This window comes from Diabrotica undecimpunctata, chromosome 6 (genome assembly GCF_040954645.1).
Source record: "Diabrotica undecimpunctata isolate CICGRU chromosome 6, icDiaUnde3, whole genome shotgun sequence".
Taxonomy (NCBI): Eukaryota; Metazoa; Arthropoda; class Insecta; order Coleoptera; family Chrysomelidae; genus Diabrotica; species Diabrotica undecimpunctata.
The window spans coordinates 88,007,752-88,025,932 of record NC_092808.1 but is presented as its reverse complement, the minus strand read 5'-3'; the positions used below and the strand labels follow the sequence as shown (position 1 = coordinate 88,025,932).

Genomic DNA, 18,181 nt, shown 5'->3' with positions numbered 1-18,181 from the left:
GAAAATGGGGAACTGATGTTAAACTTCTGCACGAATAACGAACTTAGAATAAACAACATATTTTTGACCACAAAGACCAACACAAATATACATTTAATAACACCCGTGGACCAAGATCTGTGATAGATTATGTTATAGCCAACAGAGATACATCCATCGAAAATAATCCACGTAAGATGCCTCAATTCAGCAGATCTAGGTAGCGACCATAGCCCAGTATTATGTAAAATAAGAATCATCCTGAAATACTTCACACCCAAGAGAGCGGTGGCAACATAAACCAAAATCATACTCGAAGGACTCTGATAATACGGAATTCACGGAATACTTATACAGAAAAAGAATATCGAGACGATTGTTGGGAATAAAATATTAGAAAAACTCAAAACCTCAAAAATAACATAATTAACGCAGCAACAGATCACTTGGGGAGAGGATGGCAACAAACACTAATATATCAAAAAAGAAAACCCCATGGTTTAGGCATACAACCACTATAAACGAATCACCACCACCACCAAAGGCGACTGCAAACGAAGAAATAAATATTGAAGAGGAAGAGGTAAAGGAATCATTTAGGAAATTAAAAAACCCAGGAGAGGACAGAATACCGAACGAACTCCTAAAGTACGGAGTACCAGATCTGACCAAACAACTATTAAAGCTAATCCAAAAAATAATAGAACAAAACAGACTTCCTCAAGAATGAAGATCAAGCATCCTAGTACCTCTCTTTAAAAAGCAAGACAAGTAGGACCCGGAAAATTACAGAGGAATTACTTTATTAAATACAACCCTAAAATTAACAACTAAACTGATAACAAATAAACTTAATGAAATTATAACACTAGCAGAAAAACAATAAGGTTTTAGGAGATCGTGCGCCGATGCTATATTTATAATGAGGCAAATGCAGGAGAAATCATTAGAATACAACAAATCGGCATATCTGCATATTTGACCGGGTCACATTAAAGGACGTTATCTACTTATCGTACGCAAGAGAGATTCCTTTAGGAATAATCAAAACGATTGAAAATATCTACCAAAACAACACGATAAAAGTAAAAGTAGAAGAAGAACTAACTGACCCTATTAAAGCTGGCACTGGGATAAGACAGGGCGATTCCCTGATCCTCTATTGTTCAACCTGATTATGGATGAAATAATAAAAAAAGTAAAAAAGGCTACCAAATGAAAGAAAAACAACCAAAACAACCTACTCTTTCAAAGTGAAGATGATTTACAACGTAAGCTGCACCAATGGAATATAACCGCCACAAAATTTAACAAGTTAATTTCCCCAAAAAAGACAAAATGCATGATTATAACAACAAATTTACCAAGATTTAAATTGGAGCTGGAAGGTCAGATAATAAAACAAGTGATGAAGTTAAAATATCTAGCATTAAACATTATCTAGCTGGATAAATTTCTGTAAGAAATGTATCCAAGTGTTGCTACGCCACTAGTAGCAATTAACTTACAATTCTTAACTTATACCTAGGTAAATTCTCATGAAAGTCGAAAATGTATTTAAAAGATATGTTTACCCGTAGATTAACTTTCTCCGACCAATTCCAAAAATTTCTCTGTTAGACAAGAATTCAAAAGGTCGGTTTTTACCTACCTTTGTATAGAAATATCGAAGTTGTCCCTCGCCGCTCGAAAATCCCTTGCAATAGTCAGGTATTGAAAATCGGAATTTTAAGTCAGTATAATATTGTAACCCAGCTTAGCTGGTCGCTCGCATATTAGTTAGTTTTTAGTTTAGAATTCGATATAATTCGACGCATTTTTGGTTTAAGAGTTTTTAGACTATCGCGTAATCAGTATCAAATTGTATCCCAGCTGAGCTGGTCGCTTCTTGTTTTTAGAGTTTTATCTCGCGCATTGTAGTTATCGTCACATAGCTTAGAGTTAAAAGCTGAACGCTCATTAGTTATCAAGTTTATTCATATATAAGAAAACGTCCTTAGTTGAAGTGATAGTAGTAATATTTAATCTGTATCAGTGCTTGTGTTTGTAGTGTGTCGTGGACCAGTGTATAGACAGTGATCGGGGCTATTTCAATAAAGAACTTGCGCTACAACTTTGGCTAGATATTAACTTAATTGTAGTAACATTCAATTATTAAATTACGGATTGTTTGAACTGCTTGTGTTATTATTTCCCACGCCAGTGGGTGGTCTTTCCGATTGGAAGTAATTACAAGACTGAGTACGCTCTAAATGGTAGCAATATCGCCATCCTAATTTGTTGAACAAATGTCCGTTTAATTCTACCACTAGCTACGATAGCTCGAAACAGAAGTGGAAGATCAAGTGAATAGAGCAAACAGAGCCGCAGATTGCCTGAATGAAACAATATGGAGAAATAAAAATATCGGGAAATAAATGAAAGGCAGAATTTACAAAACAGTCATCAGACCCATAATTATATACGCGGCAGGAACACGACCTGTAACAGACAGGACAAAAATTATGTAAGAAACAGCAGATATGAAAACACTTAAAAAAATTGATGGTAAAACAATATGGGGCAGAGAAGTACAGATATACGACGTAAACGCAAGATGGAAAATATCAAGAATTTCGTAAAAAATAGAAGAGTAGAATGGAACAATCATATATGCCGAATGACAACAAATAGAGTAGTAAAGACACCAAGACGGTTCCCAATTGGAAGACGATCAATAGGAAGACCACGAAAACGATAACTTACTGGAGACACATTGAAAAACAGAGTCATGTCTACATAAAAAGAAAAGGAAAAAGAAAGAAAGAAGAAGAAACATGACCAAAAACCCATAGTAGGTGAAGATATTTAGATGATCTCAATTTGGCCTCACGGACCAGAAGCACTCTAACAAAATTTTGATGAACATTAACTGTAAAGAAGAATCAATCAAATTCACCATGTAAAAGGAAAATAATAACTCACTACCATTTCTGGATGCATTAGTCACAAAGGAGGATATGGCAATTGTAACTAAAGTCTACAAAAAAGCAACCCACACCCACAGATATGTAAATTATTAGTCAAACCACAACATAATTTCTAATCCTCCTATATGATAGGAACAAGGAATTTCACAAGATTAAAGAAAAGAAACAACAAAACACCAAAGATAACCCATAAATGCTCATAAGAAGGGATTTGAAGAGAACAACAATATTATGTAAAAGTCTTATAAGAAAAATTAAAAAGAATAGGAAATAAATGCATTACAACAACATTTAAAACAACCAACAAACTGAGATCTATTCTTTCCAAAACCAAACCCAACAACACACAGAAGAGATCAAAAAACTGCATTTATAAAATGTGAATACAAAAACTTTCATCTGGTAAAAACTTCAATAAGGATAAATGAGATTTAATCATAGGGACTTTGATATATCCCAGATGCATCAATAGTCATGAAAGAAACAAACAGCAAAAAGAGGAAAATCAAAGAAGCAGAAATACAGATTAAGATCATTCATAATAAATTTTATTTTAGAATTTTTGAAAATGATTTACGGATTAGAAATCAAAATGTCAAAACAAATGTAAAATATAATTCTCATTCCTATCAGTTGTGGTTTAATCCCATATAAAATAATACTTATGATTCTAGTTAAAATAAAGATGGATACTTACCAAGATTGTGAATTTCCCTGTGAGCAGTTCAGACTTGAGCGGTTCGTTCTTGGGGTCAAAATTTATTAGGCCTTCACGTTGTCGAGTCAATTCGTGTTGGTCAAATAACGTCAGAGCTCTGACGACGTCAAACTTACGCGCGTACAAAAATCGCACAGCCGTGGTCCACGACACCGGTCCTAGTTTCCGACGGTATTTGGCGTTTACTTTTTCTATAAATTCTTTTGTCGTCTGAAACAAAAAAAAATAATAAATAATGGGTTATAATATTTATTTTATAAGAATGAAAATAATGTCACATAAATAGTAAAAATAAATACTTCAATTCGAGCGTTCAAAATTTGAGGAGTTTTATTATATTATTACAAAAAGTGGCAGAATAATGAAAAGTTAAGCATAAACACAGGAAAGCGCGCGATCAAAGGGCATTCAATTACAATAAATTAATCTGTATAAAGTAATCTCATTTAGTTTAAATTTTTACAGTCGATATTTTAAAATTGGAGCATATTGGAATCCGCTGAAGAAAGTTTTGTTTTCATAACAATAAATTTGATGCACGAAGCATCAGGTAAATTATATTGCATAAAGAAAAGAAGTACACGCGTTGTTTTGAATGCTGAGTGGATTGGAAACTAGTATAAATTGAGATTGGTCCAAATTTAGCGGTAGTATTTTAATATTTTTTCCTTAGTTAAGACGTTTAAGTGTACTTATTTGATATACAAATAAATTATTTTTTACACAATTCTACTGTCGACTGCGTATTATTTTTTCATCGTCGATGTCCGAAGAACAATCAAATAATACACAGGATATATCTCTTCTGCATCGGCTTACAACACTTCGACGTGGGGTTAAAAATCGAAGCATGTCTACGTCTGGTGTATATGTAATATTTACCGACTTGCTGAGTTCGTGTATTTGTAAAATTTGTTATATACAAATTTATAAAAAAATATTATTTTATAGCACATATATAATTTATATACTATTTATATATATTATTAATTTATATACTGCACAGCACAATTCCAATTTCTCTTTTGTTTTGACGTCACTTGAAATTTAAAATAGTTTCAAGGATGAAAAGATTTTTAAAGTTTAATAATTATAATACAACATCGAATATTACATTCGTAAGAAACTGTTTGTTATGAAATATTTTGTTGGGAATAAACCACGATCATAAAAACATGTATTTGATATTTCGGTTTCCGGAAAGTGATAGTGATTTGTAAATATAGCCAGCGTATTTTCTAGAGTAATAGAATGCCACAAAAATTACAACCATAAAAAATTACATTATGTAGTGAAGTGAATATTGAATACGCCTTCTAAATTGGACATATTTAATTAATTAATGCAAATACCTAAACTTGAAAAGACTGAAAAATTGTGTTACTTGAATCTATTTTAACAGTCTAATCTGCAACAAACACTAAACGAAGAAATGAACTAAAATTATAAATCTGATTATGAATAGATAATATTTAAATAAGAGTTCTATAAAATGTATGCTTGGAGAGAAAAGAGGGCAAAACATACGATAATGAGCTGTGGTGGAATTTACGCCAAGTAGTTGAACAAAAAAAAGGTATAAGATTTGAAGTAAAGGAAGAAATAAACAAAAGCCAAAAAAAATAATTGCGAATTTAAGTGTGAAGAGATAGACAGGTATATCGGAAGACTGTAAAATCTTTCAAAGCTAAAACAGATCAGACAAAAACAGTAAACTGTAACAATATTACCAAGGTAATAGACAGAAAGTAGAAAAAACAGTGCATGAAGTCAGGACAGCCTTAAGAAACATGAAAAATAAAAACCGCAGGATCTGGATGGATACCTATAGATTTTAATAAAAATTATCCATCATTGGCACTGGAAAAATGTGCTAAATAAATATACGATTATATCATCATCAGTTGGCGCTACAGCCCTTCGTGAGCCTTGGCCTGCTTCAAAACATTCTTCCATCCTTCCCTATCGAGTGTCTGTCTTCTCCAGCCCCTCACTCCAATCTCCCTCAGATCTTCCTGTACATCGTCCAGATATCTGAGTTTAGGTCGCCCCCTTCTTCTTCTTCCGACCGGCCTGTTTAGCATAGTTATTTTAGTGGGATCACTCTCATCCATCCGCATAACGTGGCCCACCCACCTTAGGCGGTTTGTTTTGATGGTCTTCACAATATCTGCATCACCAAAAAGTCTATAGAGTTCAAAGTTATATCGCCTTCTCCACAGACCCTGTTCGTTTACTCCGCCATATATGGTCCTCAATACTCAATACAGTTTCAAAGACTCGCAGTAACTCTTCATCTCGGGTCGTCATTGCCCATGTTTCCGATCCGTATGTGAGCACTGGGCGTATTATTGTTTTATAAAGTTTGCACTTTGTTGCTATTGACATACTTCTCGCTCTTAGTTGAGGACCCAGGCCAAAATAACAGCGTTTATCCACGCATATTCTTCTTTTATCTCGTTGGATGTGTTATTTTTGTAGTCTACCAGTGATCCTAAGTAGCAGATTTTCAGGAAACGGAAGAACAATATTACCAAGGTAATAGACAGAAAGTAGAAAAAACAGTGCATGAAGTCAGGACAGCCTTAAGAAACATGAAAAATAAAAAAACCGCAGGATCTGGATGGATACCTATAGATTTTAATAAAAATTATCAATCATTGGCACTGGAAAAATGTGCTAAATAAATATACGACTAAGTTAACTTATATAGGCTCAAAAGAGGAGGGTTGAGCGGAGGGCTAACTACCCACCGTCGGAAAAAGAAACTAGTTATGAAAACTGCAACTTTGCCTCGGAATCGGACAGATAAACACAAAAAAACGACAAATGCTATGTAAAAGGACTATGAATATCGGAACTTGGAATGTCCAGAGTTGGTACAGACCTGGAGCTGCTATAAATGGTGTGGAGCAACTGGAAAACATAGGAATGGATATAACAGCAGTCCAAGAAATAAGATGGCCAGACGATGGAAATATAAAAATAAGTAAATCCATCATCTTCTTCAACGGTAACAAAAACGGAAGACATGAATTCGGAACGGGCTTTGTGATTAGAGATAGCCTAGTACAGAATATAGTAAATTTCAAACCTATAAACGAATGAAGGTAGAACGATACAACATTTCGATTATTTCAGCGCATGCACCAACGGAAGAGAAGGATGAAGATATTAAGGATGACTTCTACGATGCCCTAGAAAGAGAGATAGATATGATGCCCAAACAAGATATGCGCATACTCTGTGGGGACTTTAATGCTAAAATAGGCAAAGAGCCTAGCCTATACCCCACAATAGGTAAACACAGCCTCCACAATATATCCAACGACAATGGCTTAAGACTCACAGAAACTGCAGCAGCTAATAATATGCTAATAAAGTCAACCATGTTTCCGCATAAAGACATCCATAAGCAAACCTGGGTCTCAAACGACCATATTTCGCGCAACCAAATTGACCACATCATTGTAGATGCCCGTCATGGGAACAATATTATAGACGTAAGAAGCCTGAGAGGAATAGACGGAGACACAGATCATTGCTTAGTCAGAGCAAAAGTCAAATCCAGAATATCTAGCCACAAATACAATAAAACAACAATAAACCCACAATGGAACATGGACGAAATGCACAATACAGAGAAACAACAAAACTATAGAGAATAACTTGAACAAATATTGAATTCTGAAAGAAAATATAATGATATAGAATAGCTATGCGAAACGACTGCCGAAATGATAACCAAGACAGCGGACAAGATCTTTGGAAGGAGTAGGCAGAAGAGAAAAAAGACAAACAGTAAGGAAGACTTGGATACAACTGCAAACAGACCAAAGTAAAAAGGAATATGATGATTGCCGAAAAGAAACAAGAAAATAATACGCACAAAGAAAAGAAACTATGGACAGCAAAAATATGAAGATATGGAAAGAGACGAGCAATTTCCTCTGAGAAAAGAGGACATAGAAACAATTCCATCTATACACTAAGAGACAATCAAGGCCGTATGATAATCGACGGTAAAGAAGTAACCGAAGAATGGAAAGAGTATTTTAGGGACCTTCTAAACATCATACAGGAAGAACAGGACAAAGAAGAGATCTATATCACAGCGGACATACCCGTCAAAAATCCCTCCTTTGAAGAAACCCAAAAGGACTTAAATAAGCTGAAAAATTCACAAAGCGCCGGGTACGGACGAGATACCAGCAGAACTTCTGAAATATGGGGGAGACGCACTACATCGCCAAATCCACCAGCTAATAATGCACATATGGTTAGAAGACAGGATACCGGCACGATGGAAGGAAAAAATTATAGAGGATTTTCACTCCTAAACACGGCATATAAAACCCTCTCAAACATCATTCTTAGTAGACTAATCCCTTATGCTGAAAATATCCTAAGCGAATATCAAGCCGGTTTAAGGGCAAACAGATCAACAATAGATCAACTATTCACGCTGAGACAACTTCTAGAAAAGGGATGGGAGTATAACAGACCTATACACAATCTTTTCATAGACTTTCGACAGGCATATGATAGAGAAATGTATTAGATAGATATATTAGAGAAAGCCATGAGGTCGGCCGAAATAAAAACAGAATTGCTATCGGTTCAAGGTCCCAAGCTACGGACCTCACCATGACATCACCACAAACCAGTATAAGATCAGAACCAATATCGAATTAAAAGCACTCTACAATGACGCCGATATTGTCTAAGAAATTAAATCACAGCGACTAAGATGGACAGGCCACGTGCATAACGAGAGACTTGTAAAACTGGTATGGGAGGAGATTCCTACAGGAAAAAGACCACCCGGACGTCCCAGAATGCGATGGAGAGATAACATCCAAGCAGATCTCCGGAAAATGAACATTAAATTTGATCCTAGGTTGATGGAAGACCGAACAAATTGGAAAAAAGTTGTACAGCCAGCCAAGACCCACCCAGGGTTGTAGCGCTACGTGATGATGATGATGATGATGATAATGCAATTTTCTATAAGACACGAGTGGTTAAAAATGTAATACAAAATTCAAAATAGCAATAAATACAAAAAAAGAGGGAAAACAAGCCTTTTCCTTTTCAACGTTTTTCAATCACTTTGATTGCACTTTATGAAGGTCCTAGAAAATGTTTACAGCATAATAAAACAGCCCACCATATTTCATTAAAAACGATTTAATAGATTTCGCATAATAATTTTGCAATCTAATTTTTTTTAACAATTAAATTTTTTTAAAATCTTGCACAACAAAAAGTAGACCATATAGAAGTTAACCAATTTTTCTACTTATAAAAAAGCACTCTACCTATCTAACGTACTTTATGGAATTGAAATTTGATTATTTGGACGGCCTCGGGAATGTTTTAAAATTATAAACAATTTTATAAAAAAATATAATAACTCGGAAAATATTAGTTTAAATGAAGTTCAGAAAACTACGTTGGAAAAGAAAAGAAAAAAAATTGAATTACGATCAGTGGTTCCTGAGATACAACCGGTCAAAGTTGACCAGCATTTGCGACGAAGTTATTATAAGACAGAAGACATGACATAATAATCAAAAGGATCGGTATTGCACCTGAAAAATACCAAAAAAACTAGTACTGTTCTAAAGCTATTTTCTTGTGGCATCTTAAAGTAATTACTATTTTAATGGGAATAAGCCACAATTGAAGTATTGGCGTTTCAATTTTCACTTCGGAAATCGTTCTCAAAATTTTGCTCAGAAGCTACAATCAATGAATGTTTTATTTCTGTCGTTACAGCTTTTTAATCATCTGACCTTGTAATTGGCATATGATTTATTTACAGTATCTCTCACTTCATAATAATTATGCTCTCTTCTGAAATAACCTATGAGCTGACTCACGAACAAAATTTATAAAATACTTGGAAATTCAAAAGGAAACCACTTATTTGTCATTTCCAGTAATCTTGTTATTAAGTAATACAAATTGTTTTAATTGTTATTCTCACAATTCAATTAATTTATAATTATCACCACTTTTTATTATAAAACATAAGTTTCACGTCGTTTCAGACAAATAGATAATAACAAATTCGATAGAATAGTCAATATTACTATGCGAAATATGTAGGTGTCGTACCTACGACATAGTACAGAATGGTCTCGTTCGTTCGTTTTATTGGTATACCTACTACCGAAATATGTAGAGCCCTAGACTTTTTTAATTTGTTGATTCTTTACCAATAGATGAACAAAGATAAACATAATTGAAGCATTGGATAACTGTTAAATGATAAAAATATCTTATGTATGTCGTACCTATATTCACAGGAAATAGATACAGTTTACTGAAACTGATTCTCAAAAAAAAACAGAAGATCAAAGGGGTATAGGGAGAAAATAACCTTCTTGAAAAAGATCGAGATTAGATCGAAATACGAAACACAGCGTAACTGTTATTGTCACTTGGTACAATACCGTTAAGCTTTCTTTATGACGATTGCAAATGTTGGATAATTTTGATATGACAGAAAAAGAATAAACATGTAGTCAACTTATTCTTGTTTCCATTGACGCTGTTAAGCTCCGTTTCTGTTTCATCAGACGTTTCTGTTTCAACTGTTTTGCCTTTCTGGTTCTACTAAATCTTTATCAAACTTTCAATTTAAGAAGTTATAAAAGCATTTTTTCCAGAGCATTTTCATATCGACTTCGACTACTAGTATTATCCCAGATACATTTTTGTTATTTATTTCGGAATATAGGTATATTTTTATAAACTTCTGTTTTAATTTTAATTTTTTCATGTTTCTTTGTTTTCAATCTTTTTTAGTAGATGATATAATTCAGCTTCATAGATCGCAAAAATTGATAGATAAATAGATATTTACATTATATTTTACCATTAGGTGTATATTTGTGTTATAACTACCCCCGTGTGACGAACTAAGTGGACTTCGATAAAGTTCTAGTTTTCCTACATCTATCTTGCATCATTTTACATAGGTTCAGATGATTTCAGTCGACACCATGCCATGTTAAATTAGAAATTTTTCAGGTATTGACGTCGCTATATAGCTTCTGATCTTTTGAGTTGTGTTAATAAGTAATATAAGTATTACTAAATACTTATATATAGATCTAGTCATTCACTATGAATTTTCACTTCTAAATAAAAAGTACGATAGAAAATAACGTTACTATTGTTGGATCGCTTTAGTTTGGTTAATTCCCATTTTAAATTGAACTAATTACTACTAATTTTAAACATCCAAGGAACTAAAAGAGGTAAGTTAGCACTTCCGGTCGTTCTTCGCGGTAAACGCCTGTCAAATCAATTTGTAAATACACTAATCCATTGCAGTCGAAGTACGTTAACCTGGAACCCCTATATTAGCTGTCGTCTCCCAATTTCCCCGATAACTTAATAAAACTCGTCGCCGGTTTAAATTCTCGTATAGGCTCGACTAAGCGTCGCGTCTGTTAGAATATTGAAGAAGATATAAAAATGTTTAATCAGTAGATTTTTTACTGCTATGTTATTAATTGGAATAATTAATTTAAAAAATGAATAACATGATGTGCAACAAGTATTCAAAACTCTACGATCCCTCTTATGACAAAGTTTAAGATCAGCGTAATTTGAAAGGGGTAATGGAAATATTAAATGAATTAAATATAAGATAATAATACATAAAGTACATAAGATGGAAAAAAATGATAAGCTAAACTGCTTCAATGTGGTCTCTATTACTATATGGCTGTGAGACCTGGACATTAAAACAGTATGACGTCAACAAATTAAATTCATTTGAAATGTGATGTATCGCCGAATGCTAAGAATAAACTGGACCAGCAGAGCTACGAATGAAGTACTGAGAGCAATTAACACACAAGCCCTCATGTGGTCAATACTATCAAAATTAGAAAGACGTCATATCTAGGACACATAATGCGCCATAGGGAATTTGAGCAGCTCCAGGTAATATTAGAAGGCAAGATTCAAGGTAAAAAGGGTATAGGCCGAAAGAAAAAATCTTGACTACGAAACATCAGAGATTGGACCCACACAAGAGGAAATGAATTAATTCATCAAGCCCAGAACAGAGAGAAATTTGCCATATTGATCGCCAACCTCAACAGAGAAGGCAACTGCTAGGAGGAGGAAACTGATTCATAAAATTGTTGGAATATAGGTACATCCACAGAAGAACAAATCAAAAATTATTAACGAATAGTTGACTATTACTAAAATTAATTAAGTTGTTACTGAAATGGGATTAATAAAAACGTGGAAATTGTGTGTAACATTAGGAAAAAAACATTTCGATGTAAAATACTTGTATGAAAAACGCCATGATCTCTTTTATACCATCAAATCCCATCTAGGTGTGTATTGCGTGTGTGTACCTATTCGACTATAGTCATTATCATCATCACCCAGCCTGCTACGCCGAAAGTTGAATGTAGGCATCCTTTAATTTCTTCCAGTTCTGTATATCTTAAGCTTCATACAGCCAGTTCCGAGCGATTCTTTTGACGTTGCCGTCATTTGTCTATTGTGTAGGTGCTCTATCTCTGCTTCTTCTGTCTGCTTATGATCTTTACACTGTAATTTTTTTGGTCCATCGCTCATCATTGTTTTATTTCCTGGTTCCTGACCCTGTCTCTGAGAGTCAGTCCAAGTAACGACCGTTCCATTCTTGTTTGGTTTATTCTGAGTTTGGTTGCTGTGGCTTGTTGAATAGCTTCTTTATATTCTCTAAAAGTCTTCTCCATCCAATTAACGATTAAATGAATACATATTTAAAAAATTTAGAATAGAAAAAGGAATCGAATATTTTTAGCCTTAATTATTTCATTAACTATGACGTTATCAAAAATGTTTACTGAAACGTGTTTTTCGGTATATCAAAAAAAGTTTTTACATTTACCTTTATCTCGATTTTTATTACATGTGTTTACCATTTGACTATGGTATGCAATTTGAGTTTGTTTATATAATTCGCAGTTATCTCAACGAATATAGACGGTCATAGAAGGTTGCTTACAAAAAAAATTGATTAGAACTAAAGAATTGAAAGGATTAAGAACCATAAGAGGAATTTCTCTTACAGATATAATAAGGAATGGGGATACGTTAAGAGAAAATGGAGTCTAGGATGTGGTGAGATAGATACGAGCACGAAGCCGCAAACGGAGAGATCTTGACGACAGAATGGACCCAGGAAGAATCGCGAAATAGGCAAAATAACATTAACCCCATATAAAAAGAACACTTCGAAGTCCCTCGAAGAGGTGGTAGAGGTGAGTTATATCCGGGCCGTTTAAGAGATGGAATCCAAGGTCGCATGATCACTCAATGCAAGCATCGGTCAGGTCGTACAAAACTAGCCTTTCTAAAAAACTGTTTACACCGTCATTATTTGTGTTTCACTTCCGCTGGCTGGTGAATTTTGTTAGGCAGTGCTAAAAATAATTGTTTGTAGAGTTCACGCGTACGTATATTAATTTGTATTAATTACTGAGTGAGTTGGGTTTATTAACGATTGTTATTAATTGTGTGTTACATCTATATTAACTATGGATGTAAACACTCTTTCACCTTCAAGAAAAAGATAAAAAAAACACTTAACTGTTGAGGAAAAAGGTGTAATAATGAACACTTATAAAAAAGCATCCCAAGAATTAGCAGAACAGGGAAATATTGTAAAATTCACTGCTGAGGCTGCAGGTAACTATTAGCATTAATGTAAATCAATAACCTGTAAAAAACCGTATAAATATATTATAGGGAGAGTGTTAGTTCGTTTTTGTTGAGCGGTGTAAACGTGGAAAAAGTGATAACATAGGGAAAGGAATTTTTAAGAGTGCGTGCCATTCACGTGATCATTCCACCTTTTCAGCGGCCAAACTATAAACATCAACATCACAAGAGCTAGGATGATACAATAAAGAGGACCATGTCCTACAAGAAAAAGAAGATAGAAGGTTATCGCTTATGGAATTGATATCCTCCGTTTTAAATGTAAAAAAAAAAGTTTTGTTAAGCGGTCGATTAAGGTGCCTTGATAATCTTGTTTGCGCAATTCATACAAACTTCTGACAACCGCTGTGAAAACAAGATTTAGTTGAATCGCTGAATAAATTATTGATGCACATCAACTGTAAAGAAGAATCAATCAAATCCAACATGAAAAAAGAAAACAACAACTCACGTGTTAATCAAAAAGGAGGATATAGGACATGTAACCAAAGTCTGCAGAAAACCAACCCGTACACAGATATTTAAATTATCACTAAAACCACAACATGAATATCAAAAAGGAAATCATGCAATTACTATATAATGGAGCCCAAAACACCTGTCCAACAAAAAAGGATTTCGGGAAATAAAAAAACTTGCTAAAAAAATAAGAAATCATTATCCATTGTAAACAACGCAATTTAAGATTTAAGAACAAGAAAATTTTACAAGATAGGCTTATCAGAAAACTTAAAAAAGATAGCAAATAAATCTAACATTACAAGAATATTTAAAACAACCCACATACATAGATCTGTTCTTTTAAAAACCAAAACCAACACACATGAGAGATTAAAGTGCAAAACTACATTTATAAAATACCTTGTGAATGCAACAATTTTTATCTGGGCTTTTTATCTGAGTTATCAACTTTGTATCTTTTTATCAGATAGACCGGACATCAGATGTCCGGCCTATCTGATAAACATGTCAGTGCGAACTAACATTGAAACACATTCTTACTGAATATCATCAATACGGTGCAGTAAGACGTCAGCTAAATCTCAAACCGCAGCTAGGCGACAATCTTAGTGATCCCAACCAGATATACAGAGTTCTTCAGTTTTTTAGAAAAATATTATTGTATAATAAACTCTAAATTATTTTTATATGATATAACTTATTAATACCTCTTGTAATGTTGTATGTAATCGCCCCGGTGCTAGTGGCCATAGCTGCCGAGCACGTAAATGTAAATAAAAAAAATATTTCATCTATTGTTTTCAGTAAGCCCCCTACGCAAAAGCTACTTGAAGTTGTCAGCAACAATACATAAATAACTACATATAATAACTTTCTGATATTGTCTCATATTTAGAAATAAAATTAAGTTTATATTCGTATTAAGCACTCTCAAACATATTAAACACGTTAACTTTATTCAACTTTAATACCTTTTGGGACAATCCGCGCAATTTGTGACTGAATTTTAAATAACTGTAAAATAAAATTACAATCGTAATCTAATTTATTCCTTCAGACAGAAGGTAAAAGTTTTATCTTGTTCAAAAACCCTAAAACCCTAAAATTAGTTTTTAAACCTTAGACTCCCGAGATAACTGTCTGTCTTTTTCTTGTTACTAACCGCACGAATGGAAGATTTATGAAATTTTCTAAATATAACAATAAGGCCGGTCATGGCATAATTTTAATGAAGATGAAAATGAGTTGAAAATACGACGGCGACGGAAGTTTTTAATAAACCGGAAATTTCTATTTACAGACACAACGTCTTAACTAAAAATATGTTTTATATATAAAATAAAAATATTTACGGTTTAATGTAAAATAAAAAGTTTAATGTATAAGACATAATCTCTAGATTACGTGAAAATAAAATAATACAAGAAAAATGATGTGAGTCAAAATTAAATATGCACCATGAAATAGGTTTGAAATACAGAATATATATAAGGATTTATAAATTTTCTAAAAGTATCCGTAAAATTTCTTTTTCAGTTCTTATACCACGTCAGGTATATCTTTTCAGAGTTTTTTACTTTAGTCTTTCCACATTTCCCTATTTGGGTCAGGTTGGCAGTTCTGTTTTGTTGAGTGACTTCAAAATTTTCAAGATTCATCGTAAGTTTGTTTTAATCAAAGGTTATTTATAACTGAAATTATAAATAAAAAAGAGCATAATATTGAATGTTTGATTGTATCGGAAATGAAAACACAGCCCTCTGTTATGATGTTGGCAAGAAGAAACTGAAAATATTGAGTTTATATCGATTTAAGATCGCATCATGGTAGAACTACGATAAGAATATTGTAATAAATATTATACGAGTACACCCTCCTACTGTAGATAAAAACTAAGAGATTATAGAATAATTCCATAATATCTTAGAAAAGGAAACAACAGCTTTGACAATTATTATTGTCAGCATAAATATTGAGCGACTTGCGAAGAATAACCAGCAACTAACCAAAAACTGGAATATTTTGTGCCTACGGAAAATCCATCAGAGGAAAGTGAAATAGTAGTTTACAAATGGAATGACAATAATGTGGTTTCCATAATATACAATCACAATCAGATATATCCAACAAAGCAAGTACAACGGTATTCTCAAAAAGAAAAAAAGAAGGTGCTTGTTGATCAACCGAATATTATAAAACAGTATAATGAAAACATAGGTGGCGTCGATCGGGCAGATGAAAATATCAGCTACTACAGAGTAGCCATGAAGATGATATGGCAAGAAATGATATTTTCCCATTATAAGCCACATAGTGGATCTAGCAGAACAAAATGCCTGGCAACTCCATAGAATTAGTGATGACAAATGGATCACTTACAGCATCTTCGTACAATTACAGTAGGGATTCTTGAATCTTTTAAAAAGAACAAAAAAAAGACCCAGCAAACCTTCAGCCAATTTGCATAGTCACTCAAGATACGATCGGATGGACCACCTTATTGTCTATAAGGACACTGAAACTCGTTGTGCTGCTTGCCACAAAAAGGTAATTTTTGCTGCAATAAATGTAATCTAGCACTACATCCAAAACAATGTTTTTATAAATATCATACACACTAGATATTTAAGATTTTTTATTTTAATTTGTTGAAATAATTAGAATAAAAAACTTTGTTTTAAAATTTTGGTACTTTTAATTATTTGTTATTCACAATAATTGATTAGAATCGGGCTTTTAAAAGGACACCCTTTTTGAAAAATATATCGTATTTTTTGCAAAAATTCTTCCATACTTTATTTCTGTCAACCTTAATAAGCCTAAAAATTAAATATCTCATCAATATAAGAGAATAAAAGTTTCGGCCTTAAATGGGTTAAGAGGTCTACTCACCAAAAGGAAAATATGGTTAGACAGTGTGAGAGACAATCTAAGTAATATGAATGTGAAGTGTAATAAAGTTCGAAGTAGACTACTGAGGAGAAGATCACATGAGAAATAGTATGGGAAGAACATGTATACTAACTATAGTTATATGTTTTGGGAATACGTTTAATTTTAGGTATTAAAAAATTGAAATATTGAATTTTATTTCTCAAAAAACTTATTTTAATCATTATTGTATTCATAATTATGTCATTCATAATTATGTATATAAAAAGACTTTTTAGAATGCAAAATAACGAACATCGTGATTCTAACTAATCTAATGAGGACATGTAATAAGAATCCAGCCTGTCATTTCGTATTTCCGGTAGTTAATAGGATTATTTTCAGGAATTGTGTACAGACAAGGTTTTTAGCGATAGGCTATTTTATTGATATATAATCTGCTACCGTGACAATTAAATTCTTAAAATAGTGACTATTGTAACTGAACTAACGATCTATTTTCTAGGAAATATGTGTAGGAACTAACCTCAAATAAAAACAGAATCCCTTAGTCAATAATTCCTGGATCGAACTCACTCAATGGAACACTTTAATAAACTCTTATAACGACACTAAAGAAAGTAAAATTAAACTCTAGAAAGTTACTTTTATTTTAAAAAATCTTATGAGATCATTAAACAATTGATAAATCTTCTGCTAATGCCTAACAAGGCATGAAAATAACGATCAAAATCTATATATAATTAACAGATCCAATGTGATACAAGCCCTTCTATTTATCTAAAAAGCTTAAATTGTCCACTGCTGAACGTAGGCCTCCCTAAGTTTTTGCCACTCCTCTCTATCTGTGTCCTCTTTATCCAGTTTCCAATAATTTATGTCGTCGGTTCATCTACTGGGTGGACTGCCTCTACTTATGTACGCTTCGTGTCTCGGACGCCATTCTACTATTCTTATCCACCGCTCATCCATAAGTAAAGTAAATTTGAGGTAAGTTTATTCTCTTTATAGTATTAACCCATTAACGGCCGATACAATAAACGAAGATAAATTTGACAATTAATTTATTCGATTGGATTAAAAAAACATAAATTAAGACTAATTTACAACCAAAAGATTTTTTTTTCATTTTCAAGGAAAAACAGCACAATTTTTAATAAAGGAACATATTGTATCTAAAATGTAAATTAAATATTAAGGTGAACATTTTCGAAACATTCGGGGTGTAGATGCACTCTACACCTTTTACATAAATAAATAGTATTACTTTTGCACATCCTACATTCTTGCACTATCGTCTCTTTTTGTAATGTGGCCAATATTGTCGAATCTGGTTTCATCTGGTAAAGCAAATTTAGATTGACGTCCATGTACTAAGTTTGACACTGATGTAGCGGTTTCTTCACTATTT

At 33.1% G+C, this 18,181-nt stretch overlaps 1 protein-coding gene across 1 annotated transcript in view; it reads right to left on the bottom strand.

Moving 5' to 3' along the window:
• Ptpmeg2 (Protein tyrosine phosphatase Meg2) overlaps positions 1-18,181 on the bottom strand; it is a 329,068-nt gene that overhangs the window by 276,084 nt on the left and 34,803 nt on the right. Inside the window, exon 2 of the mRNA XM_072534846.1 lies at positions 3,646-3,876. Coding sequence (XP_072390947.1) covers positions 3,646-3,876 — 231 coding nt within the window. The remainder of the gene's footprint in view (positions 1-3,645; positions 3,877-18,181) is intronic.